Source organism: Notechis scutatus, chromosome 3, assembly GCF_049901735.1.
Source record: "Notechis scutatus isolate UNSWTSFEM ecotype Mainland chromosome 3, rNotScu1.2, whole genome shotgun sequence".
Lineage (NCBI taxonomy): Eukaryota > Metazoa > Chordata > Lepidosauria > Squamata > Elapidae > Notechis > Notechis scutatus.
The window spans coordinates 32,086,367-32,112,724 of record NC_142011.1 but is presented as its reverse complement, the minus strand read 5'-3'; the positions used below and the strand labels follow the sequence as shown (position 1 = coordinate 32,112,724).

Below are 26,358 nucleotides of genomic sequence, written 5' to 3'. Positions count from 1 at the left end.
ATGAAAAAAATGTATGAATCCAGAGACCTCTAAAAGATTTCTGTCCATTATGAAGTAGTCAACAGAAAGATAAACGAGGCTCAGTGTAAAGAAATGCAAGTAAAGGCAAAATCCCATCTTACAACCTTTTACATACTGTGTACTGTCCAATAAGGTGCAACTTATTAGTGGCTAACAAGTAAAGATTTCAGAGTCACCACAAATAGCTCAATGAAAAACATTATGTTGTTATATGTCAAAATGAAACAGGCAAATATTCAATGATATAGTAATTACTGTTAAAACTATACATAGCTTCTAATGTAAGAACATTAGGAATACAACTGGTCTTACTATGATGATTTGAAAAAGACTAAGAAAAGTAATTAAGATAATGAAGCAGTTGGAACATGCTTTGAAACTTTGTGGTGCTGTTTAGAAGAGACTACTGCAGGATGTCAGAAGAAAAATAATAAATATTTATTAAAACATGCATAATATTAAGAAACTTTTTTCTCATTTTTCCTCATTCTATCACTATTGAAATGTGGAGTTAACCAATTACTTTAATTAACACCTAAGTCTGAAAAGTTTGGAGAAAATAGTTCTGTAATTGCAACTAACCTATAGAATATGTTACACATATTCATATAATATGTCAACAATTATTGACCAAAAGAGTTGGATAGATTCTCAGAAAGCAGTAGCCTATAGGTTAATAATGAATATTGATTGTAACAGTGAAATATACAATATAATTGATTTTTCAAATATTGTTATCTAATTCCAACTAATAATTTTGTGAATTATGAGTTGTTTATGAGAGACCATAATGCTGGATGAAAACATTTATTTTATACTTGTTTGTGGACCATTTTGCTGTGCTCCTAATAAAGAACATTTGATCCAGTATCTAAAAGGCTTTGAAATAGCAGGAAAATAACATTTAGGATATTTAAAACATTGCAAAATATATTACCAAACACATTTGTTATAAAATATATTTATTACCTGTTGGCCTATTTGTGAAGTCCGAAAGTTTATGTCCACTGTTATCCAAATTTATACCTTGCTCTCCTGGCAATGGTGGCTGCTCCACTTCTTCAAGGCCAACTGGGCGTGATTCTGAAGCACTAAGGACAGAAACATGTATAACTAATGCAAATGTAATACTTGTTTTAACTTTATGAATGCATTCTATGTTCATCAATATAGAAATATATCGGTTTAAACATTAGCAAGAACCATTTGGTGTAATGGCTTAAGGCACCAGGTTACAAACCAGGAGACCATGAGTTCTAGTCCCATGTTAGGCATGAAGCCAACTGGGTGACTTAGACCAATTACTCTTTCTCAGCCCTAGAAAGAAGGAAATGGCAATTCTGAAAATCTTGCCAAGTAACTGTAGGGAAGTCAACGCTAATTTGAAGGTACAGCAATAAAAAGTATATCATAAATTCATTATAATTGATTTATTAGATCCAAGAAATGTCATCTTTGCCTAACTGTTGTTGATACAATTCAGAATATTCTCTTCATAACTTTGATTCATTCAACATAAGATTGCAAAAGGAAATTTTCACATGCTTCCCTTAAACCTCCACTATATTATTTCTTCTAACCAAATTCCCTTTTTCCTAATTAACACAGCATATATGCCAGTTTGGTATAGTGATTAAGGAATCAGGCTAAAACCCATGAGACCATGTAGTCCTGCCTTGGGCAAGAAGCCAGCTGGGTGACCTTTAATCAATCTCTCTCAGTCCTAAGAAAAAGATAATGAAAAGCTACTTCCCAAAAACCTTACCAAGAAAACTCTAGGGACTAGTCCAGGAAATTGCCAAGAGTGGCTAAAAGTACAAAATAAAAAATGAATGAGCAAAGCCAAGCCCATTCTATATATTAGGTTAGACAAATCTTTTTATGTACAGTTCATGCTTTTTTGTTTCTTGGTGGCTAAAGTCAATAGGCAGGACACTGTTATAGTTTCTTCTGGGTGGGTGAGAATGACATCTTTTTCTGAGCTGCTTTCTTTATTGCTATACCTTATTGCAGACCTTCCCAGAGGTCACCAGGGGTTCCGTAAGAGCTCATGACTGAAAAAAGTAAACATTGTTTTTTGAACATTCAGCACCTCATAATGCTAGCACTTAAAGTAGTGGGAATTTTTACATGCTACAATTTTCAGCTGCCACTTTGCTTTAGTTTTAAATGTTGTAAAACATGGATTGCATAGATTAGATGTGAATTGCACTGTGAAGTCTTTATATTTTTTGCTATTTTTATACTGAGGTTCCTTTCAAAGTTTGCTCCAGAGTAAAAAAAAGTTCAGAAAGACTGCTTTATAACTATACTTTGACATTTAGGGCCAGGTACAGTTTTGATATGTAAGTGGATTAGATAAATATAGTAGCGAGTTTAATGGACTTTTGTGACAAAATATTCTTAAAACAGGTAGAAAATTAAATGTGAGTTGCATGGGTTGTTCTAATAATTACTATTAAAAACCAGCTACTGCATATATTAAATTAATAAATGGCATGCTGCATATAAGTCAATATATCTTTTATCCATTATTCTATTTCACCATCATAACATAGACTACTAAATTAACCTGAACTTTTGAATAACATTTAAGCAACTGCTCTTCCCTCTTTTTTGATGTTAAAAAAATCTCTGTACATGTTGTTTATTCTTAGGCCTTTGATTTCCCAACATAGCCTTTTGGGGAGCCACTGTCTCTGTCAAAAAAACCCACTGAGATAGACCTGTCCTAAGCAAATGCTAGCACATCAGGGGATGCAGAAAACATCAGTAGGAGACTGAATCTTCCCTAGAGCTCTACTGATAGAGACAATTTTTTGCAGCGAAAGCAATCTAAATAAAAAAATCTTCAATATGATACATATAATAATTTTGGTTTCTTTTTGTACTGATGTAAAAATGTTGGAAGAAGATAATAAATAAAATAATAATTTAAAAAATAACTTTGGAAGTAGGAATTATTATTATCACTTTGGAAAAACAAGTGTTTCTACTTGATCTGTAGTAATGATTCATTCCTACCCTAACCTTTGTTAATTTTAATTTAGTATTTGTCATTTTAATGTTTTATATTATTTTTATTATGCAATCTGCCATGTCATTTGATAGTGAGGTGAGTAGCATATTAATTTAATAAATAAATAAATTACATGTGATATTTTTGTTATTATTTTTATTAACCAATTGACATTTGAAAAGTATCAAATGTGATGCTTACATTTTTTTGCTATCTTTTGCTTTTTAAGTAAAAGTATGTAACTTTCATGTTATAAAATTGCCTTTTTACTGTCAGAATGTTGACAAATACGAGTCACGCACATACACAAGCACCACACATAGACTTGTCTCCTAGTAGTCTTGCTCAACATAATGGTAAATGACGTAAGAAGAATTGTTTTTTTTTTTAGTGCATTTGCATCGTCTTTTTTTCTATCAGAAACACGAGACGGCATACTTGGGAGTTCCCAGCTGCCTAGATACTAGTGAGACCTAGTTCATCTTAGATTCCGTAGGGTGGCTGTTTCAAGCAGTCAGGTTATTCTGCATTTTGTAATGGCAAAATGATAGTAGTCCTTTCATTGATGAGATAATTACAATGTTAGAAAGTTCTACAGGAAGTCAATTCACAACTATAATTGAGCCCGGAATTACAGTTTCAAGTCATAGAGGTCATTAGGTAGGTCACCATCTGACCACACCAACTTTTACATTTTTTTGCAGGTGTTAAGCAAATGCAGCAATCATGAAAGTAAAGGCTGGTTTCCCCCCACCCACCCCTTAAAAAAAATGCTGAAAATCAAGTTATGTGGCCGACAGAGGCTGTAATATCTGTAGATGAAGGCCGGTTGTCAAATGTCCCGAATGTGATTTGGGGGGGGGGGGCACAACTGTCAGAACTTCAAAATCGAGTCATAAGCACCTCTGGGGAGATCTGTTGTAACTGAACAATCGCTAAATGACTGGTCGTAAGTTGAGGACCACATATAGTGGGTTTTGAATCCTATCACTACTATACAATAGGAACCATTAACATTCATCCTTTCATCAAGCTTTTTGTTTAAAACTTCCGGACAATAACCCATTCATTTCTTTCAGCTGCTTGCATACCAAACTTGCATACCAAACTTAGTACTCTCCTGTATGCATCTGTTTATTTTATCAATTCTGACTAAATAGAATAGCTTATATATATTCTATATATAAATTTATGCTGAAATTCTGTATTACTTTCTAATTAATAATCCCATGATGTAACTATAATGGTAAGAAAGCCTCACATTTATTAATTCACCTACAGCTAATAAATGGATTGATCATAATATTATGAACATAATATGATCATCGTTGTATTAGGGGATTTTTATTTTCTTTCTTTCTTACCAGGCTACTATAATAAAAATAAGATGAAGTTCCTGTTGATAAATGCCTTGGAATAGCATTTAGATTAATGTGGCATTAAATTTCCCTTTAAAAATCGGGTATGGAATCTGGACATGCTCTTGCTTTCATGAAAATTTCTGGAGATTTAAGAAATGCTAGTGAGTAGAAGACTTGATATACTAACTGTGAATTTTTTTTGAACAGAGGTCATTTAACAGTCATTTGTTTTTTGTGAGTTATTGGATGGATGACTGCAATGCATTATATGACGGACTATCTGTGAAGCATGTTCTAAAATTTAAATTACTCCAAAATAAAAACCATCAAGTTAACAACCGTGACCAGCTAAATCCTGGCTGGAATCATTTTAGTATTCAGTCACTAAAAGTCTCATTTAAAAAGGCTCATTGAACAGCACAAATTGGTAAGTATAAAGATATTTTACTGAGGAACCTGAAGAACCACTTTGATGCCTCTGTATTATTATACTAGATTAAAATCTACCATTCTATGCAGTAATCCAATTGAATTTAATGGATTTTTTGAATAAATGTCTATCAGAATGTGTCTTAAATTGTTTCTTTCTTCTTACTGTAATCAGTACTACAGACATAATTAGCCCGTGCAGACATAGAATTGTATCTACTGTGCTTTTCCACTTAGAAGAATGAATGCTTATTTATTTATTTGTTTAATTTATTTGTTGCCTATCTAATCATGGGGCTACTCTAAGCACTTACAATAAAAAGGAACAAAAATGTAAATGTAAACAGAAGTAAAATAATAGAACAATGAAGTAAACAATGACAAAGGAACACAACAAGAATAAATACATCAATATAATAACCAAAAAGATGGATGGGTGGAGGGCAGAGAGAAGGGAGGGAGGGAAGATGAAATCTGTTATCACTCTAGCAGCCACCTCCAGTGTGGCACTCCTCATTCGGCAGAGCCATGTTTTCAGGCTCTTGTGGAAAGATAGGAGGATGGGAGCTGATCTTATCTTAGAAGTTAAGATGTTCCAAGGGGCAAGCACTAAAGCAGAGAAGGTTCTGGATCCAAAATAGGCCCTCTCTGGTGGTACAAGTAGGATAGGCTTGTCCTAGTGGGACGAGGCAGTTCATCAGGTAACCTGGACCTATACCATTAAAGGCTTTAATGGCCATGACCAACACCTTGAACTGCACTTGGAAGCAGCCTGGTAGCCAGTAAAGTTTGCAGAGAAAAGGTGTGATATGGGTCATCCTACAGAGTTCAAAGACTGCTGTCACTGCTGCACTTTGCAGCAGATGAATCTTCCAAATGGACTTCAAGGACAGCCCCATGTAGAGCACACTGCAGTAGTCCTGGTGAAAGATGACGATTGTTTGAGTAACTAAGCACAGAGAGTCATGATCCAGGAAAGGCCACAACTGGTGCACAAACTGGAGCTGTGCTAAAACTCTCCTGGTCATTCCTGTCACCTGATCTTTGAGCAGAAGACGTGAGCCCAGAAAAACTCCTAGGTTGCTAATTGGGTCAGAATAGATTAGTACAAGCCTATCCAAAACTAAGGATGACAAATACTTGAATCTAAGGCTCCGTGCACCCAAAGCCACTTTTTTGTCAGGGTTCAGTCTCTCAGTCTGTTGTCCCTAACTTCCTAACCCATCTCCATATTTCATAAATTGACTGGAGGTTTTAGGGGAACAACGAAAGAGACTGTATTGAAGCATAATTGGTTTCTTTTCTAATACAATTTATATCTACCAAGTTTTTTTATGCATTTAAACATTTTTCGGAGAACGGTTCAATATGTTTCATTACCGTGTTTCTCATATAATAAGGCCGGGTCTTATTTTTTTTTGAGCCCCGAAAAAATGGCTAGGCCATCTTTTCAGGGGTGACTTAATTTCCCCCCCTCCCTTGCATCTTCGGGCAGGCGGGTGGCGATGGCTTGAATGTTGACCTCGGCGTTGGTGGGGCACTTCATATTGGGGTCAACGCAGGCAGCACCATATCCGGGTGTGCAACAAAAGTATTTCCTAATGGCAAGCCCCCCCCACCATTCCCCCCATTTCGCATGTTTTAATATAGGCCTTAATTTGGGGGGAGGGGCTTAATTTCATTTCATGCCTATAAAACATGCTGGGACTTCCTATTGGGGGAGGCCATATTGTTGGAGAAACAGGGTAGATTCTTGAACGCATCCATGGGACAAAAAGATTAAGAATTGCTGCTTTTAAGGACTGCTTTTTACAATTCTGCCCATTAAAAAGATCAACCAATAAACTACTTATAAAAAATACAATAGCCTTTCATATCAATTTTTCCAATGATTCTGTTAAAAAAAAAACTTCTAATACAGTTAGCAATCTAACTTTTTTCTAATTACATTTTCAATTTTATTTTCAATTTTCTTTCAACAAACATTTTCCCATTTTTTCTGCAAGTTTTAATTCAGATTAAATCAATAATAGCCAATACATCTTTCCATGCAGAGACCTTTTAAGTGAATCATTATGGTATGACATACTAAGTCTTCAAAAAGAATAGAGCGATGAGCAGGCCCAGCCATTTCACATAGATAATGGTGTAACAAAGTCTGCAGAATGGCTTTTCAGGTTTGTATACATAAACTTGGAGGTAGTTGTCAACTTATTAACATGTATAACTATGTCCATGATTTGCCTAATACCCATTTCCCCAACTTCTTTAGAAAATTAAATTTGTAGGAAATCAGCCAATTTGTCTAAATCCTGCCTCAAACCTAATTCCATTTGTACATATAAAGTTGGAAATTTATGTTGTACTACATGAGGAAATTATATATAATTATATAACAACTGCTGTGCCAAATAGCATCTTAAATGAACAATGTAAGTTATTAATCAAGAGAGAATAAATCTACTACTGAATGTAAATTAGAGGAAAATGTAAAAATAAAATGTTTACATATTTCTATTACTCTAATCCCAAAGCACTAATAACAAGCAAGCTATTACTTGTCCCATCAAAAATCCTACATGTATTATTAAAAATTTAGCCCAACTTAATGCCATAATACTGTTTTTAGTTAGCTTGACTTTTTTAAGATCAAAAAGAAAACTATATATTATTTATCAATGTAAATATCTATTCTAGTCTTGCAGAAGTTGCGGCTGATTTGTTTGCAGAATTACATATTTTTATTTTTGTTTTCTGTAGTTTACTTTAGTTTGTGAACTACTCGAATTTTTAAATATTTTAATGATGGTCATGATAATGATGTTGGGGCAAAATTAGAAAAGAATACTGGATAGATGCAATCTAATATTGGTGAGTGCATTTTGATTTAAATGTTTACACTTATTATCCTATACAAAACAAGTATCTCCATTATTAGCTTCAATTATCTTCTCTCATTTTCTGAAATATCAAACTGAAATCGTGAGTAATGAAGATATTTGAAATATAAACATATATTAATTTTGGATGGTAACTTAAGACTTCCCTTAGCATTTCTTTCTGTGATTGCTTCTGAATCACTCCTATATCATAAAAAGGAATTTGCCTCTGGATAAGGCAACATTTATGGCACAAATTCTTGAGTTTAACAACTAACATAAATGTACAAATTGTTGTTAATTATTTCTTCAATCCTTAAATATGTTTATCACAAAATTGTTATTGCTTTGGTATTTAAAAATGCTTAAAACAACCCAAACTGAATACTATGTTCAACTGACAAATAAACTTTATGTAGGAAACAAAAATGTTAAACCTACTTGATTTGTTCTGCTTGCTGATTATTTTTCTTCTTTCTTGGAGGCTTTTTCTTCTTCGGTTTATTAACATTTTGATTGTTCTGTTTGTTGTTCACACCAAAATGTCCTGCAGATATATCACTCTGTAGCAAGTTTACCAACAATGGACTTGTTAATGTGACATCTTTGTTGACAGGAAAACCTGGATTTTGTGCACAGGAAATCTGATTCCCATTTTGGGTTCCACTAAAAGGGGCATTGAAAGGTATCCCATGTCCAGCAAATTGGTTTCCTGGTGTGTTGCTGTTTCCCTGCATCCCTTGCAAGTGTGGAGGTACTATGTTTCCTTGTTGCATAGAAACTTCAGGTAGTATTTGTGTCAAATTCACATCACTGTTGGCTGTAGTGGTGGCATCACCCAGCTGTTGAGACATATGAGGGCCAGGTCCTGTAGGCCTCAAAACTTGTCCCTGAATCCCCATTACCTGAGAAGGATTACTATTTACAGAGCTCTGTTGAGTCATCATCTGCCCTGTGAACTGCACCATATTTCCCTGCAAATTGGGAGTTGGTCCTCTCATCATCTGAGCTGGCCCCGTCATAACATTAGCTTGGCTTTGAGCATTGAAGGGCTGTTTATTTCCTTGCATTTGATTGGTCATCATCTGTTCCATCATTGAATTTTGCTGCAGCAGCACCTGGCCTTGAGGTCCCATAATCTGATTATGTGCACCCATCATTTGTTGGCCTTGTTGGGGAATCATTTGTTTGGGCGGAGTCATCTTTTGCTGTGATGGACCAAGATTTTGATTTTGAGAAGCTACCATCATCTGGCCTTGTGGCATGAGTTGAGCTCTAGAAAGTATCATCTGACTTTGAGGATTTAGAGATCCCTGGGGCTGTATGTTAACCATCTGTCCTTGAGAGGATATTATTTGTTGGTGCATGCCCATTAACTGAGATTGTGGTCCTTGTGGAGGTTGTCCCTGCATGTTGCTTATATTAAGCTGTGGAACTCCATTGGCACTTGTCTGTTGACTGTTTACATTCCCATGAAGTCCAATTAAGTTGGTCGGCATCATGTTTGATGGGCCATGTTGAACTTGTAATTGATTCTGAGGAGGACCATTTCCTTGACCACCTTAAAAATCGTATTTAAACTGAATTAATACAAATACATATAACTTAAGAAAACAATATCCATTCAATATCCATTATACTGCTAAAATAGCAAGATCTGAAATATATAGTGGGAGGGTTGAAATAAAATGTATTTCTAAAATTTATTTGCTACTACTATTTGTGCTAGTAACACACAATGAAAATATGGAGCTTTAAAATGCAACAGATAGGTCAACTGGGGAAAACTAAAAAAAAATCTATAAAACCAAATAACGGAATGCAATGAAACCAATGAATTCTTCGCATTTATCTCCTTTATAAATTGACAGTTATACATTATACAGTATAGTACAAAATGTTTTGTTTACAACTGTAAATGACTGTTAGTCACAGACAATCGTAGTGAAAACTACATCTCCATTATAGTAGCTGCTACTCTCTAAAACAGGGGTTGCCAACCTTTTGGATCTCAGGGACCAGCAAACTCATAATTTTAGATCCCAGGGATCACTAACCGGTTCTGTGGGCGTGGCCTAATTTGTGGGTGTGGCTTGGTGGTCGTGTGACTGGCTGGGCATGGCTTGTATGTAAATATTATAATTATTTATATAAATATTGAATTTTTTATAAAAAAGAGCAACTTTTACCCAAAATCAGGCAAAGCAGGCAGGCAGATTGAGTTGCTCACAGAACCACAGGTTCATTCAGAGATCTATCTATCTGCCATTGGCTAGCTCAGTCTGTCACATAAAATTTGCTAGCAAGCAAACTCACAAAATTAACTCACAACACACCATGCATGTAAATATTGAATTTTTTATTTAAAAAAACAACAACTTTTACCCAAAATCAGGCAAAGCAGTCAGACTGAGTTGCTCACAGAATCATTCAGTGATCTATCTATCTGCCGTCGGCTAGCTTAGTCTCTCAAATTTGCCTGCCGTGAGTCTGAACTGAATTTGCTTGCAAGCAAACCTTCGAAGAGTCCTAAGGGAGGTTCAGCTGTACTTAAAAGCAGAGCCGAAGATCTAAAGACTAGCTAGAAAGCAAGAAATCCAACCATTTCCTGCTTCCTAGCTAATCTAAATCTCCCGGCACAGCAGAAAAGATGATGGTTGGAAAAAGGAAAAATAGCAACTTAACAGACAAGCTTACTGAGTAAGGAGTGAGTGGGTGGGGAAGGTTCCCACGGGCCATGTGGGCGGCGCAGCCTTGTGTTTCTGCGCAGCCTGGATTAATTGCTTTGTGGGGGGTGCTCTGGGGGTGAGATTTCTTTGCGGCCTACCAAAATTTTCTTGCGGCCCACTGGTTGGCGACCGCTGCTCTGGAAAACAAACAAGTAATCCAACAAAATGTAACAGACCTGTATGCTGCACACTTTGACTTGCTTGCAGTTGGGTTGTGCCACCATTTGCAGGTGTGCCTGGTGCTGTAGAAGGCACCTGACTTTGCATGAAATTTTGATTTGGTTGCCCTGTAGTAAAGCCAGTTGGAAGACGTTTGGGCATTCCTAGACAGAAAAAAAATGCTGATTTGAAGATTTTTATTAATATTAACCAATATATTATATTACTAAGAGAAGAAAAAGGATGAAAAGGAATCGGGAAGGTTAGCTATAAAAAGCAGTACCTGACGAGACAAAAATTAAATCAGTAACAATAATTGCTTTTAGTACTAAAAGAGGAACTAGGTAGTGGGTTCAACATTTTAAGATATATAGAAAGAATGTGGATTATTACAATCCCATTAGAAAATATAACGCACATTTATATATTATATGTAAGACAGAGGGGACTGTGTCTTACATATAATATATGTAAAAACATGAGGGATCTTGTCCCCGGAAAAACTACAGAATTATACAAAGTGGTCAAGGATCTGGTAAGAATGAAAATCATATTTCTATGGTACTTAGTTACAAGGTAGCTTCTCGGAGAAGAGAAGCCAAAGCCTAGAACAACCAAAATCTGAGACAGAAAAGAGTTTCAGAAAGATATTTTTTCTATTATCTCAACATGTATAGAGGCTAAAAATGAAATCAGCTGATGGAAAATAACGAAATTCTTCTAAAAGATCTCTGAACACAGAAGGGGATTCCAATCTCAAGTGTAGAAAATATTCCCTACTTACAACAACTTCTAACTATGGTAGAAGATAATTAAACCAGCACCCTGGTTGGAAGGTGACAGGGATTGATGAAAGAATCACTCTAATTAAATTATGTCAGCAAAGCACATAGTGGTCAACAGATTGAAAGAGTTCAAACTACATTCCAATTCCAAAAAAAGGAGGAGAATTAACAGAATATCTAAATCATCATACAGTTCCAAATTTCACTTGCCAGCAAAATAATGCATAAAATTATCCAAAATAGATCAGAGCCTTAAATGGAAAAGGAGATGTCAGTTGTACAAGCTGGCTTTTTAAAAAAAGGAACATCTGATGTTATTACTGATGCACACTGGATAATTGAAACGCCAAAGAATATAAAAAAGAAGTCAGTTATGCTTCATTAATTATATAAAGGCTTTTGTGTCAATCAGGTCAAGCTGTGGAATATACATAACAGATGGCTATGAAGAAAATCTATCTACGTGGCCAGTAAAAGTTGACACCAACTTGATGGCACACAATCAAGTAGTAGTTAAGACTAGGTTTTTTTTCAAAATAATTTACTTTAAAATAGCAAAGGCCCACATTCACCAAACAGATGCTCTTTTCAAAAATAAAGAACTCTAAAAATGCATATAAAATCCATTTTGAAATATAAATAAAAGACAAATCAGATGCATGTATTGATATTCAATTAATTACACAACAGGTTGTTGTTTTACAGCAGGTCAAACTCAAGGCCTGCGTGCCAGATTTGGCCTGTGGGGTGCTTAGATCTGGCCCATGGGGTCAGCCTGGAAACAGCGAAGGACTGGATCACAGTGCCTCTGTCATCAAAAATGGAGCTTAGGAGGGCCTCTCGGGCTTGGTTTTCACTGCCAGAAGACTACAGGAGGTTGTTGTAGCTGAAAATGAAGCCCTTTCGCTGGCAGAGGGCTGCAGGACATCAAGCTGGCCATGTCCACCCCAGCCATGCCCATTTGGTCCCCCAAAGTCAAACACAACCATAATGCAGCCCTTAATGAAATCAAGTTTGACACCCCTTTTTACATATTAGTTTTAATAAGTATTTATTAATTCAATTAATATTAATGTATATGATTAATATATTTTTTCTCCTAGTCCTGTATCTTTTTTGGCACATCTTCTGATTAGTATGAATAGTGTGTACAAACATACACACCACATACAAACACAAACACACACACAGAACTGTGCAAAAGTTTTAGGCAGTTGTGCAAAAATGCTGTAAATTAAGAATGCTTTCAGAAATAGTATTATTACAGTTTATTTTTATCAATTAACAAAATGGAAAGTAAACCAACAGAAGTGAAATCCGAATCAATATTTGGTGTGACCACTCTGCCTTCCAAACAGCAACAATTCTTCTAGGTACACTTGCAGAGTTTTTGAAAGAATCTGGCAACTTTCCTTCACAGTTGTATTAAACATCTTGGAGAACTAACACAGATCTTCTGTGGATATAGGCTGTCTCAAATCCCTCTGTCACTTCATGTAATACCAAATAGACTCGATGTTGAGATCAGGGCTCTGTGGAGGCCAAACCATCACTTTCAGGACTTCTTGTTCTTTACGCTGAAGATAGTTCTTAATGACACTGGCTGTATGTTTGGGCCAATGACTTGCTGCAGAATAAATTTGGAACTTGGGTCACACTGGTTTCTGTCACTTCTGTGCTGATGGAGCTATTGGACATCTTCCGATGTTGAAGAGAAGTAAGCATGATGTATCTTTAATCTGCTGCATTAAATTTCCTTGGCCAACTACTGTATCCACAGTCTTCAACATTGCCCATTTCTTGGTGCTACTTCAAAAAAGCTTGAACAGCACATCTTGAAACCCGTCTGCTTTGAGGTTTTTGCCTGGGAGAGACCTTGCTGATGCAGCATAACTACCTTGTGTCTTAGCCCTGTGCTCAGTTTTGCCATGGTGGATGACCTGAAACTGTCTTGGTTGTTCCTCACTCAGTTTTAAGCCTCCTACACAGCCATTTCTGTTTCATTTATTGAGTATGTTTCAACCTACATATGAAATTGATGATCATTAGCACCTGCTTGGTATAATTGGCTAATCATACATCTGCCTCTAATCCTCCAAAATCCTGGAGTAAGTGTAAGAACTGGTGCTGTTTTGAAGGCGAAGAGTAGTTACACCAAATATTGATTTAATATATCCAGGACGGCTTTTACCTGGTATTGGTAACTCTAAGTTGGTAAGACATGGAAATTAGACATTACATAGTATTCAGGGATTTGTTTACAGAATGTATATGGCTTCATAGAATGATTCTAGGTGGTTCACAACACTCCATAAAACTATGGTTAAAAACAATTACCCTTTTCCCAAGTTACCCTTTTCCCAAGCACCAGACTAAAAATCTGCACAGCTCAACCACAATTTATGTAACTTTCCTTTGGGCTAAAGATCATTTTAAATCCATCATCTATATGTTGAACAGATGCAATACAACTTCCACAGGTATACTTCTGGCATGTATTATCTCATATATAATGCCTTATGATAGAAGTAAATTCAGATGAAGTTATAACATGTCAATTTACTATAAAAATAAACAAGCATTTTTCTAAAATAGGATAACTTACCACCAAGCCCAGGATGCAAGCCCTGTGGACCCTGGTTTTGCTGCTGCATCACCATGAAATTAGAAGGTACATTTCCCTGCTGTACCATAGGGTTACGGCCGGGAGAATTTACAGACTGTTGGAATCCCTGGGGGAGTGTATTAGCTTGGGGGGGCCTTGGTCCCATCTGCTGCTGTGCTTGATTAACTGTGGGCGAAGAGGCAGGAGAACCTTGCTGAAAAGATGAGGGAGAGGATGCAGGAGACTTGCTGGAAAGGTGGGATTGTTGTAATGGAGTAGGAACCCGTGAGGGTCCTCCCTGAAGACTCTTCATTTGAGGAGCAGTAAATTGGGCAGAGTTGCTCATCTGAGAAAAGTTTGTATGTGTTTGAGAAGCTTGTTGGCTTCCAAAGGGATACGGGGGTGGAGGGTGAGAGGGTGTTTGTACTGTTGCTAATGAGGGCCTGGTTTGGATTTGCTGCTGCATTTGCCCAGGCAAAGGGGTCTTTTTCCAAGCCTGGTTAACTGTCAATGCACCCATTGTTCCTTGGGATGGAGGAAGTTGAGATGTTCCAGAAGGTACCTGGTTCCAACCAGGAGGAGGAACTGGAACTTGAGCTGGGGTTGTAAATGAAGGTCGAATACCCTGTTGTTGTTGTTGTTGTTGTTGTTGCTGTTGTTGTTGAGGCCGTGGATGCAACTGTTGCTGTGGCTGAATCTGCTGCTGAGCTTGCATCTGCTGAAAGTTGCCTGGATTTATTTGTCTATTAACAGAAACTGATTGTACAGAATGGAGCTGAGGCACCATAGATCCAGATGGATGATTCTGCTGTTGGATAGTGAGGCTTGATAAAAGTGGATCCGCTGTATCTATGAAAAAAAAAATAAAAAAAATTTGTAGGTAACTAGTTCTATAAAAGTAGCAACAGAACAAATGTATATCCCAACGATTACTCAGAGAAACAAACATATTCCATTTTCTTTTATATAAATTGCCCTTACAGTAGCATTCTTCAGTAATTTTTCACTCAAATTTTATTAATTCTATAACCTCTGATCAATGTTGACATGGGAAGAAATGTTTCTTTTCTCCAGGTATACATGATTTTACATTTTGATCACATCCCTTCTCAGTCACCCTTTTCCAAGCTAAGAATTTCTGATGTTCTACCTTTATTTTTTTTGCAGAGAATGTGTGTGAGCCTTATTATCACTGAGTTTGCCACTTCTGTACTTTTTCTAACTTAGTGGAAGATCAGTTTAGAGTGCAACCTGGTTTCAGAATGGAATTTTGCTTAGGAAATGAGCTTTTCTTCCATCCATCCTACTAAATCATCTACTATGCCATTTCTAAGTATCAAGTAGTAGCCTGAATAGCATGAGGTTGTTGTAATGAGATAACAAATTGGAAAAATTTGTTGGAGCTCTATTGTTCAAGTAAAATTGCTTCTCTGTACATGCAAAATAGTTCTAAATTAATACAAGCAGGAAAACGATTAAACACACATTTTTTCCCATGGAGATATTCACCAACATGGAAAACAATGGCATTTAGAATTTGCGAGAGTTAATTAATTACCTGACTGAGCGGCTGGATGAGGTGTTCTGGATTGCAGTTCTGTATTTGTCATTACAGAGGATGCTACAGTCCCACTCTGTTGCATCATCACGGATGCAGGATTATTTATTCGAATTAAACCTAGAAATGTGAACACATTTTTATAGTATATCACACTAAATTATCAAATTATAAACATCTTAAAACTCAGCACTGAAATATTTATCGGTAGTTATTGAAATATAGTTTACAGTCATTTCTTATTGGATCTAATATGGGTGTCCAACCTTGCCAGGGCCACACATGTGAAGAGGAATTGATCTGGGGCACATATAAAACATATAATATACAGTAGTTAATGTATATAAATCACATCATGGTAAATTTAATCTTGTGGGGTTTTATTACTGGCTGCCCAAGACCACATGTGGTCCGTGGGTTGGACATGTCTGAACTAAGTAAACAAAAATAGAAAAAGAACAGTTCCACAATTATATCTATTTGTAAGACCGTACACCTGGAAATACTATCTCACAAACATAAATACCACATTCTACCATTAATGTATGATGTTACTATTTTTAGTATATTTCAATTTAACTACTGAATGTCAACAAAGAAAGAAAAAGCCCATATCTCTTTCATTCACAATATAGTAAGTGGATTTTCCACAGCAATAATACTGCATACTTCACCTATGTAGTGATCTATGAATATTCTTCATTTATTACAAACAGAATTACAAAATACATTATGAACAATATGACTGCTTCTGTTCCTAAAAATTACCAGTGATCCCCATGTTTCCTAATGTAATGTAAGACCTATAGGATTTAAACATTTCAAAGAACATCTCTCTCTCTCTCCTATATTTTTTTAAGAAGGCATCTTTTCCTGTATTTCTTTTATAGAAGCTAAAATCCAGATTTTTACTCCTTCCCTATATTTTTTCTGTAATCAAGCTGTGCTTTGTTTTTACTACATGAAATAAACTTGCATCAGTTTATTTATATCAAATGTTTGCTTCACAATTCACATCCATATCTGACTTACCCAAATCCATTTGACTTGTGCTTCCAATTTGAATTTGAAAGGAAATATCAAGCAGAAATAGTCTGGAGTTGTAAAATAAGCTATGGTATTTGAAAATTTCCTGGATTATCTAAATTTTAAAAACTGAACTTGCCTTGACTTCCTGGCAGAGGAAATCCTGTCTCTATCCGTACTGTGTTGCCTTGTCCAACAGGCCCATTAATCCTTAAATCCTGACTCTTGTTTTGAGTTAATGATAAATTGATGGCACCTTCACCTAGGAACAACAGTCAGAGAATATAAATGTGGCTTTCATATGGCAGGAAGTTAAAAAAGCAGCTTTTTTAGAAGTTCAAAAGTCTTATAGGTTAAAGGAATATTAATTTGAAACAAGTTGGCTTCTTGCAACTGATCACCCACCCACCCCTGCAAAAAAAACACCCACCATTAGACACCACACTTTGGATCTGTAATTCAATTGTTATATGTGGATATTCTGCTGCATAGGAAACTTCCTAGAGATACTTCTCCATTCAACTAATTGAAGAGAAAACATCATTTTCCTTTCTTTCAGTAATGAATGGGTCTGCCCAGTAATTCATGTATCACTCAAGCAGAACAAATTGTATACAAATTTCATCTTATTAACAATGGCATTGTGGACTTCCGGTTTGCGAGGCTTCGGCAGCGGCAGGGATCTGCGATCCAGCGCGATCCCTGTCGAGCTCACTGCCAAGGTTCCCCCGATCCGTTTGGATCTGGGGGATATAGCTGCCCTGCAGGGGCAGCTGAAGACAGGGGGATCTGGAAGGGGGTAGGGGTGTCGCAGACCCCTCCCCGCCAGCAAAACCCCTTTTCCCGAGCGGAGGAGCGCGGTCAGCAATGGCCGCCATGAAGAAACCTGCAAACGGATAAGATTGTGCAGGAGGAAGAAAATCGGGGAAATCGTGAGAGTTGTTTCTGGACCGGGATAAAGTTGCCAAGGGATAAGAAAGTTTCCTGGGGCTTGAAAATTGCTAAGGAGAAGTTGCTACATTGTTTCCAGAGAGAGGTACAAGCGGCGCAGAATTCTAAAAGGGAAAGTTTTTTTTTTTTTTCCTTCACTCTCCTTCCTAACGTGACAGCGGATGGAACAACAAGAGAAATCTGAAAATCTAGGTAATTAAATACTGAAGAGATAAGGATTTCTGAATGATCTTTTTTAAAAAAGACTTTCAAAAAAATTTTTTTGCTGTGAGTGGGAAGGGAGAGGGAAAAATTGGATTAGAATTTGAAAATAAGGAGAAGACTGCCTGGATTTTTAAAGAGCTATAAATACTAACAAGGCTTCTGAAAGATATATATTAAATGGAACTTTGTGATCAAACTCCAATCCCAGAAAGAGAAAGTGAAGGAGAAAGTGCTTAAAAGAATTAACCTACTTGGATTGCTTGGTGATTTTACCACTTTTGAGAATTATTTCTGATTAAAAGCACTTGGGTGGTTGCTTGGGAAAACTTTTTCTCTTTATAATGGCATTACTTGTGGACAGATTGAAACTTTTATATCAAAAATATGAAAAAGAAAAGCAAGAAGGGAAGGACGTTTTGATACTCTTTTTCAGTATTTAGAAATGGCGGTCTACACTTATGTAAAATTGAATGGACAACAGGACGACTGGGACAAAGAAGAAGCCATCTTTGATGAACAAGTGACTTTGGCTGGGGAAGGAAAGGAGAAAGAGAAAAAGGAAAAAGAGACTTTAAGACCTATAAAAGCAATCAAAAAAGAGAAAAACAAGATGAAAAAGAGATATTATGTTAGAAGACAACAGAAAGAAGGAAAGCAGAGAAAAAGGGAGGTGGAGAGGCAAAGGGGTAAAGAGGACAGAGAGAAGAATAAGCAAGGGAGAAAGGGGATGAGAAGCCTCAATAGTAGAGAGCAAGATGTAAAGAAACAAAAGTTTTTTAGAGATAATGGGTAAACTTTATTGATAAAGGGATTCTAAAGGTACATAAGATTGTTTTTTATATTTGTATTTAGAAATAATTTTAGAAAGTTGGAAATAATGTGTAATTTAAAGTGTGATAAAATGTTTAATATAACTTAGTGAAACTTGTCTTAAGAAAAGAGGAACATTTCATGAAATAAGGATTTGAGATATGATGTGTGTGGGGGGGAAATAATTGTGGAAAATATAAGTATTCCCAAAAGGCATGTTATTTAATTGAAATGGATAAAATGGTTAAGATATAAAGGAGTTGGAGAGAAAGATACAAATGAATGTCAATATTAATTAGATTGTGTGATTTCAGTGGAATTTTTTTTTTTTTTTTGAAAGGAGAGATTTGAAGTAGAAGCAGGAATACCTTAATGAAATAATGATTTAAAATATGTGATGTGGGGAGGAATAATTATGGAAAGTAAGTGCTCCCACAAAAGTATGTTAATTAATAGAAAAGTAATGTGCTAAGTGTTTATGATATAAAAGAATATGAATATTAATGAATAGATTAGTATTGGTATTGATAATATTATATAATTTTAGAATGTACCAAATAGAATCCCAATGTAAGTTAGGTATTTTATATTAAGTATTATAAATGTAGGGGAAAGGCGTCATACTCCAATTAGTGTACAGGAGAAGCTTTTTTTTTTTTTTAAAGAAGAAAGATAAATCGATAGCTGGAAATAAACAGACAAAGAATAATAAATATTATGATTAGAATTGAGATGAGATAAATAAAATAAAATTAAGAGAATCTAAGAGAGAGAAGAAGCTATATAAAAAATTGAAAATGGTATTAAGATATGGAATGGCATATAAAATGAATATGAATTTGAGTTGGTGTCTGTACAAAGAGTTTTGACCCGGGATTAAGCAACTTTCAGAAAAGATGTTTTTTTTTTTAATGTTTATATGTTTTGTGTTCTTATGTGTTTATGTTTGAATGAGCTAATAAAACCTTGGAGAAAGGTTAGAAAAGGACAATGGAGAGAAAGATAGAAGAAAATAAAGCAAGTTAGAAAGGGAAAATATGTGATTGTAAGGAAATGTGTTAATGTTGTAAAACTTTCAAATAATTTTTAGAAATTTTTAGAAAAAAGGTTTTATGTTTATTTTGTATGTTTTGTATGCTTTTAAAAATTAATAAAATTTGTTAAAAAAAACCAATGGCATTGTGCAAAAAGCTATATATAAGATCTATGCATCATTGGATGTTTAAGCATTGATACTCATCACCTCTAAAAAGAACTGTTAAATGTTTATTCCCAAAGCTACTCAAAATTATTACAGCATTATATTTCCTATTCCTGTTCTCAAGATCTATTAGATGATTTTTCCCAAAAATGACATGTAGCTGTTTCATAGCTAGCATTCACGTTAATTATGTTAACAAAGATGGGGGGGGGGGGGGAATGAACTTGGAGAGTGTAACTCATCCCAAAAGATTATTTAGTCCTATTGTTTTAATCAAATTATTAAAAAGCTAATCAAAATGGATTAACAATAAACTTAGCTGCATTATTTGATATGGTTCAAGCTCAGTCACAAAGTAATTTCAATTAATTACCTTCGATTTGAACAGACAGAATTCCCAAGTCACGAAGTTGTTGGTTGTTGTTCTGAGCTAGCATTCGTAGCCTCTCAGCTGCTTCACGAGGAATATTAAAAGTAACACGTACACTGTTCCAGGGCTCCACTTTCTTCAATTTTAACTTGGCAGATTCTTGTTACAGAATAAAAAAGAAAACAAACTAGAAGATTTGCACTCTAACATACATGAGATTAGGAGTTAGAAAGCTTCATTCACTTTTATTCATTGTTTGTTACCAAGGCAGATTTTTTTTTCTAAAAACAATTATTAATAAGACATTGAGAAACTCTTAGCAACTCTAGGCTAGTTTATAAAAGAAACCATTCAACTAAACATAAAATTACTGTAGTTAACTCTCAAACTAAGGCTAGCTATTATCTTCATAAGAACCTACATATATCATGAGAAAGAAAAAAGTATGTAGAACCAGTCTCAATAACTTGTTCTATTTGAAGCACGAAAATTATGGAAGTTTGATTCCATGATTTGGATTTAATTGGCAGAAGATATTTACCCTAGTATTACATTTAATTAATCTTAATAGCTTACATATGATATATATCACATACATTTATTACATTTAAGATCTGATATCAACAAAGTATTAATTTATATAAAATTATAATTTCATTTCATAAATGATTTTTGAATGTGCCACATAGTGTTTTCTCCAAAACAAGAATAGGTTGAGTTTTCTTAATGAAATGCATCTATTTGAAGGCAGAAATACTGATTGCTTAACATGGTTGTTATTCCACTTAAGATCCAACATATAGATTATGCTTCAAATATAACATATATAATTTGTTTGTTTCGAATAAAAATGCAATTAAAAATGAAGCAGCTACAAGAACTTATTTCGTCTGACAGAGGATAAAATAAGAGATATTTATAAATGAAATATATGTTTTCCTGTCTAAAAAAAGAGAAAACCTCAAAAATAATTGATGCCTCCCATAGCAAATAAAATGTGTAGTTGCTTATTATGGCAGTAAACATCCAGGTTAGTAAATACACAGTATATTTTTAATGGAGAATAATAACTATATTACTGATCTTCCCAATGGTTACAATATAGTATTGTTTTACCAAAAAATATTGCAGTGAAGTCTAATTTTCTAGAGCAACTTGAACTCTAAATACACATTACATTTTTACATATAAAAAGCCAATATGAAAAATTGAAGTACCCATGTGTAAGAGGCCAGGAACATTGTCCAAAATGACTCCCAATTTCTGCTTGAAGTCATCGTCATCTATATTGCCCTTAAAAGCTACAAAGATTGTAGAATCACCAGAAGGGCGGTTAGGTTTTATATCATCTTCTTTTTGTACAGAATCAAGATCCACTTTCAATTCTTCCATGACTGAGGAGCACAATAAACTGTAATTATCTTTTAAATTGGGTAAGTCGCCCCAAACCATGGTAATATAATATCCTGCGCTGGAAATTTATCAGGTACTAAGGAGAATCTATGAAAAAAAAAGAAATATATTATTTAATATATGTAGAAATGCAGGTTATTTTTGTTAATATTTGGTTTTTACATGTTTAAATATAGGGAATTATTTTATTCATGTTATTTATTTATAAAGACTGGAATTAAAAAAAATTATCCAAATTTGCTAATGCTGAATTTGCAAAAGTAGTTGTATTCAATCATTGTATAGCATACACACCACTGATTACATAGAAAAAGAATATTGAGAAATGTTTTAAATTTCAGTGCAAAACAGCTCTTTTGATTGCAAAAAACCCCCACCTCTGTAATATTGAAGCCAAGTATTTTTATTAATCATAGAAATGAATATTATTCATAATACTAAACATGTTAATTAGAAAAAAAATAGCCTACCAGGTGATCTTGCATCAGAAGCTTGATGACAACTTACAGAGGTCCATAACATTTGAGCCATAGTAGCATATACGTTGCTGATTTGCTAGAACATACTATGGGAATCCAATCTTCTTTGATCTTTACCCGGGGCAAACCTATAAATGTATCCCATTAAAATTATCTTCTCAATTCTGAATCAATGTAATACCCAGTAAAACACATGCATATTTGTTTTTAAAGATTTCATTGTTAAACCAAATATGAATTAAGCTATGTTTCTAGAAGGAGCATCCATGTCAGTTCCTAAATTATGTTTTAATTTTAAATTTTAATTGATATCCTATATGTAGACAATTCTTTGAATCTCCAAATTCAGAGAAAATTCTCTTGGTAGGGGATGACATTCCAGGTGGCAAAGATTATTAAACCAGCAAAGATTTCTTGATTTGAAGCTAAGACCTGAGAAATGTTGAATGGCAACAGAAGAAAATACATGTAGCTTGGGGTTGAGCTGCGGAGTCCTAGGTGCTCTCTGAGCTTGGTTGTTTGCTTACAGACAGCTCATTTTCCAACTAGGTAAAACAGTGCATTGTTGAATTTGAATAGCTTCAGGCAGAGGAATTTTAATGATTCACACTGAATTTCACAAAGTTGACAATATCAGCACCACTAATTATTCCAGTAATTTAGGATAGGATTAAGTAATCTATGACTTTTTATATATTATTTCCAGCATCCATCACAGCTTGCCTTAGAACTGAAGGGGATTGTAATTTAGCAATGTCAGGAAGATATAAAATCCCTACTTCTGACTTAGATGAATAAAGTAGTGCTCATTCCTATTCTTTATTTGAAGGATTATTTTTTAAAAAAAAACTTTTTCAAATAATGTTGGTGCATGCTTTTAGGAGCTCCATTTTCATTAAAGAAAGATTTGGTAGAAACAAGAGTGTTTTTTTTTTAAGTTAGTCATAATCATTTTCTGATAATAAAAGCTATATTTCCCAATTCCCATTCAAAGAAGATTCTCTAAACCCATTATACATTTTTATAAATAGATTATATACCTATGGGTCGGCATAATACATTTCTAGACCAAGTGTTATATTTCAGGATGAGTTATAGTTTAACAAGGATTTCTATCTTTAAATTAATAGTAGTAAAAAATACATCTCTACATCTAAATCCTTTCCCAAAATATATTAGAGATTTGTATGCATGTTATATAAAATAATTAGTTTTCTAATATGATAGGATGGTGAAATCTATTTTGTTCTGAGGTTTGGGAACCAAGCTTTATTAATTTAAATGCTTCCCTTTTGCATGAAGCTTTAATTAATGCATCTTAAGTTTTATGAAACCTATAAACTCAAAGTTCTGTTCTATTGTATAAGAAAAATCTACGTTTCGTCACTTTTTAGGCCAATGACAGTTCAGGTCTCCCACCTTGACATTAATAATGATTAACTTAAAATGTAATCTTATCTAAAATGCTCAGAAGCAAGTTTCACTCACATTTATGGTACTTATTTTAGGTGAGCTAAGTATACACAAATCTCGCTTCTAATTTGTAATTTCAAATACACTAGGAGCTTAAGTCCCAATGAGATTAATGAATACACTGTACAAAGTGTTAAGCAATCAAAATATTATATATTAACATTATGTCAGTTTCTTGAATCATTGCAATAACTTCATTAGTAAAGAATATTGATATATAAGACAATAAAATCTCACATTGTAAATATCAATGGTTTGCTATTTGTTTAATATTATTAAATTTTAATATTAGTTAAATTGTTGCTTTTTTAAAACACTTGTAGATCTCCAAGGGTAACTTTGAGATATGGGAAGCCATATAGATTGTTTAAATAAAATAAACTAATTTTGTTTACATGAGGTTAGATACCTGTTAGTCATAAATCCACAATCATCTTAAATTGAGTAGCCATCACATTATCCACAAAACCACTCAGCATAGTTTAGAGCTGGATTAGATTCTGGATGAGGTCCTGCTATTCTTCTTGTATAAAACAGACCTTTATTATCAAGAAAAGGAAACAATTAATTTTCCACAAATTTAATTCTTTTTTTAAAGTTAACTAAATGATTGCTAGGCTGTTTCTTATAGGTTATCACATCACAGTTATTATATTACAGTTACAGGTAGTCCTTGACTTATGACAAAAATTCGGTCTAGAATTTCCATTATTAAGCGATGCGGTGGTAAAGCAGTCCCAAGGGTTGTTGTGAACTGAATCTCACGATTGTTAGTCCCAGGCCTGCAGATAGGTAAGTGGCTGCTGCCAGGTGGAACAGAGAATGAGGGGGTTTGCAAAGGAGGGACGGCATGTGCAAGAGGCACAGGGAAGATGCATGACAGCCATGGAACAAAGGATTGAGGAAGAATTGAGGACAGTGCGTGAGATCCCATGCGGGCCAGGGAGGATTCAGGAAGATGCATGACAGACATTGTACAGGTTGAGGAAGGTGTGCAAAGGTGCACAACTTGAGTGTGGATGGGCTGGGGGAGGGTGGGTGGATGGGTGTGACTTACATCAGTGAATTGTGATCTTCCCTACCAAGTTCCCCATTCAGATATTGGCAAGTTGGCAAGGAAGGTTACAAATGATGCCAAGAACACAGATAACAGAGGAGTGCTAGGATGGTCAGAACTATAGGACTGGTCCTGAGCACTATTAGTTCAGCACCATCATAACTTGGAATGGTCACTGACTGAATGGTTGTAGGTCGAGGACTACTAGTACTGCTGAATGACTAGAGATTTGTAGACAACTTGTGAAATATGAAATCATGTTCCAAGTCACTTCCAATCTATTATTGCTGATAAATAATACTAACAAATAAATGCCCAAAGCTTTATAAAGAAGGCAAACCCTAATTAGGTGAAACAGAAAAGGGGGAAGTATTTAAATCTTTCTCTAACTTCAAATTCCCTTATCTTGTTCGGCTGAACCGGTCCAAACCGGTAGCATACCACGTTTAAAACCAAGGAAAGTTGAACTAAAATCATAAGCACAGTTATGTTCATATGATTTTCACTTAGCAACTGCTTTGCTTAATCACTGAATTGCCAATCCCAATTGCAATCACTAAATGAGGACCATCTGTAATATAAAGCTGTGAAGAGACTGTGGAAATCAAGAAGCTAATATTAGAGCCCCCCTCCCCCCACACACGCACGGCCATCCAATGTCCACTTAAATCAGGCATGTCCAAAGTCTGGCCTGGGGGCCAATTGCGGCCCGTTTTCAAATTTTGAGTAGCCTGGAGCCTCTTCTCCCCACTGGCTCAGCCTGTCACTCATCCCCACCAGCTGGTGTTTTTCCCATTTAATGTTAATGGTTCAAGAATGTCAGGCTGAATGGTCGGCCCTCACACATTTTCACCTCACCAAATCTTGCCCTCCTTGCAAAGGTATGGACACCCCTGACTTAAATACTTCCACTGGAAGAAATAGCTACTATCACCTGAAGCAATCTGTTTCATTATTGAAGATTTTTTATGAATAGGACATTCTTCCTGCTGTCTAGTTGAAATCTGCTTCTCTGTAATTTTAAGCTTACTGTTTATGTTATTTTATGGAACAATACAATATTGAATAAGTTTACTCTACCTGTTAATGTCAATCTTTCAGACACCTGAAGAAAGCTATCATGCCTCCCTGTAATTTCTCTGTTTCAGGCTATAAATACTAAATAAAGTAAATAAATATTTCAAGATTTTATTATGCCAAATCCATAAACAAACAAAATTGCCCATCACTAACAATTACCTAACTATCATGAAAACTGCCTTGAAATTTCAACTAACCCAGAATCTGGTGGCTGGGCAGTGATGAGCATGCTTCAGTAGGCTGCTTCATAAGCTGTACTGGTTCCGTTTTGCTTCTGGTTACAATTCAAGGTTCTGGTCATAAAGCCCTACATGCAGGGATGGGATTCTACCAGTTCGCACCTATTCGCTAGAACCGGTTGTCAACATTCTAAGCAGTTCAGAGAACCGGTTGTTAGAATAAATTACTAGCCTAATCCTGTAAGGAAGGCAGGAAGGAAACATTCTGGTGTTGTTTACAGAAACTGCCTCTCTGTTAACCCTTATTACATTCTTGGCAGGACTAGACTTCCTGTCTCTGGAACTTCTCTGGAGTTTTTTCCCCCCCTCCTTTGCTGGTACTTTGCTTGTGTGGAGTGACCATTGAAAAAAGTGACTTATGACCATTTTTCATACTTATGACTGTTGCAGCATCCCCACAGTCACGAGAGGCCAGGCGAGGAGATGCATGCCTCGATGTGAGTGATGTTGAGTTGGCCACGCCCAGCCAGTAACATGACCACCAAGCCATGTCCACCAACTAAGCCACGC

At 35.3% G+C, this 26,358-nt stretch overlaps 1 protein-coding gene across 1 annotated transcript in view; it reads right to left on the bottom strand.

Moving 5' to 3' along the window:
- Nucleotides 1–23,998, bottom strand: part of NCOA6 (nuclear receptor coactivator 6) — a 35,991-nt gene extending 11,993 nt beyond the window's left edge. The window contains exons 1-10 of the mRNA XM_026681694.2: nt 23,882–23,998; nt 21,991–22,127; nt 21,325–21,607; nt 20,111–20,266; nt 16,711–16,833; nt 15,546–15,665; nt 13,988–14,836; nt 10,615–10,761; nt 8,151–9,270; nt 991–1,112 (exon numbers count right to left, since the gene is read on the bottom strand). Coding sequence (XP_026537479.1) covers nt 991–1,112; nt 8,151–9,270; nt 10,615–10,761; nt 13,988–14,836; nt 15,546–15,665; nt 16,711–16,833; nt 20,111–20,266; nt 21,325–21,559 — 2,872 coding nt within the window. The 5' untranslated portion in view covers nt 21,560–21,607; nt 21,991–22,127; nt 23,882–23,998. The remainder of the gene's footprint in view (nt 1–990; nt 1,113–8,150; nt 9,271–10,614; nt 10,762–13,987; nt 14,837–15,545; nt 15,666–16,710; nt 16,834–20,110; nt 20,267–21,324; nt 21,608–21,990; nt 22,128–23,881) is intronic.
- Nucleotides 23,999–26,358: the final 2,360 nt, after the last annotated feature.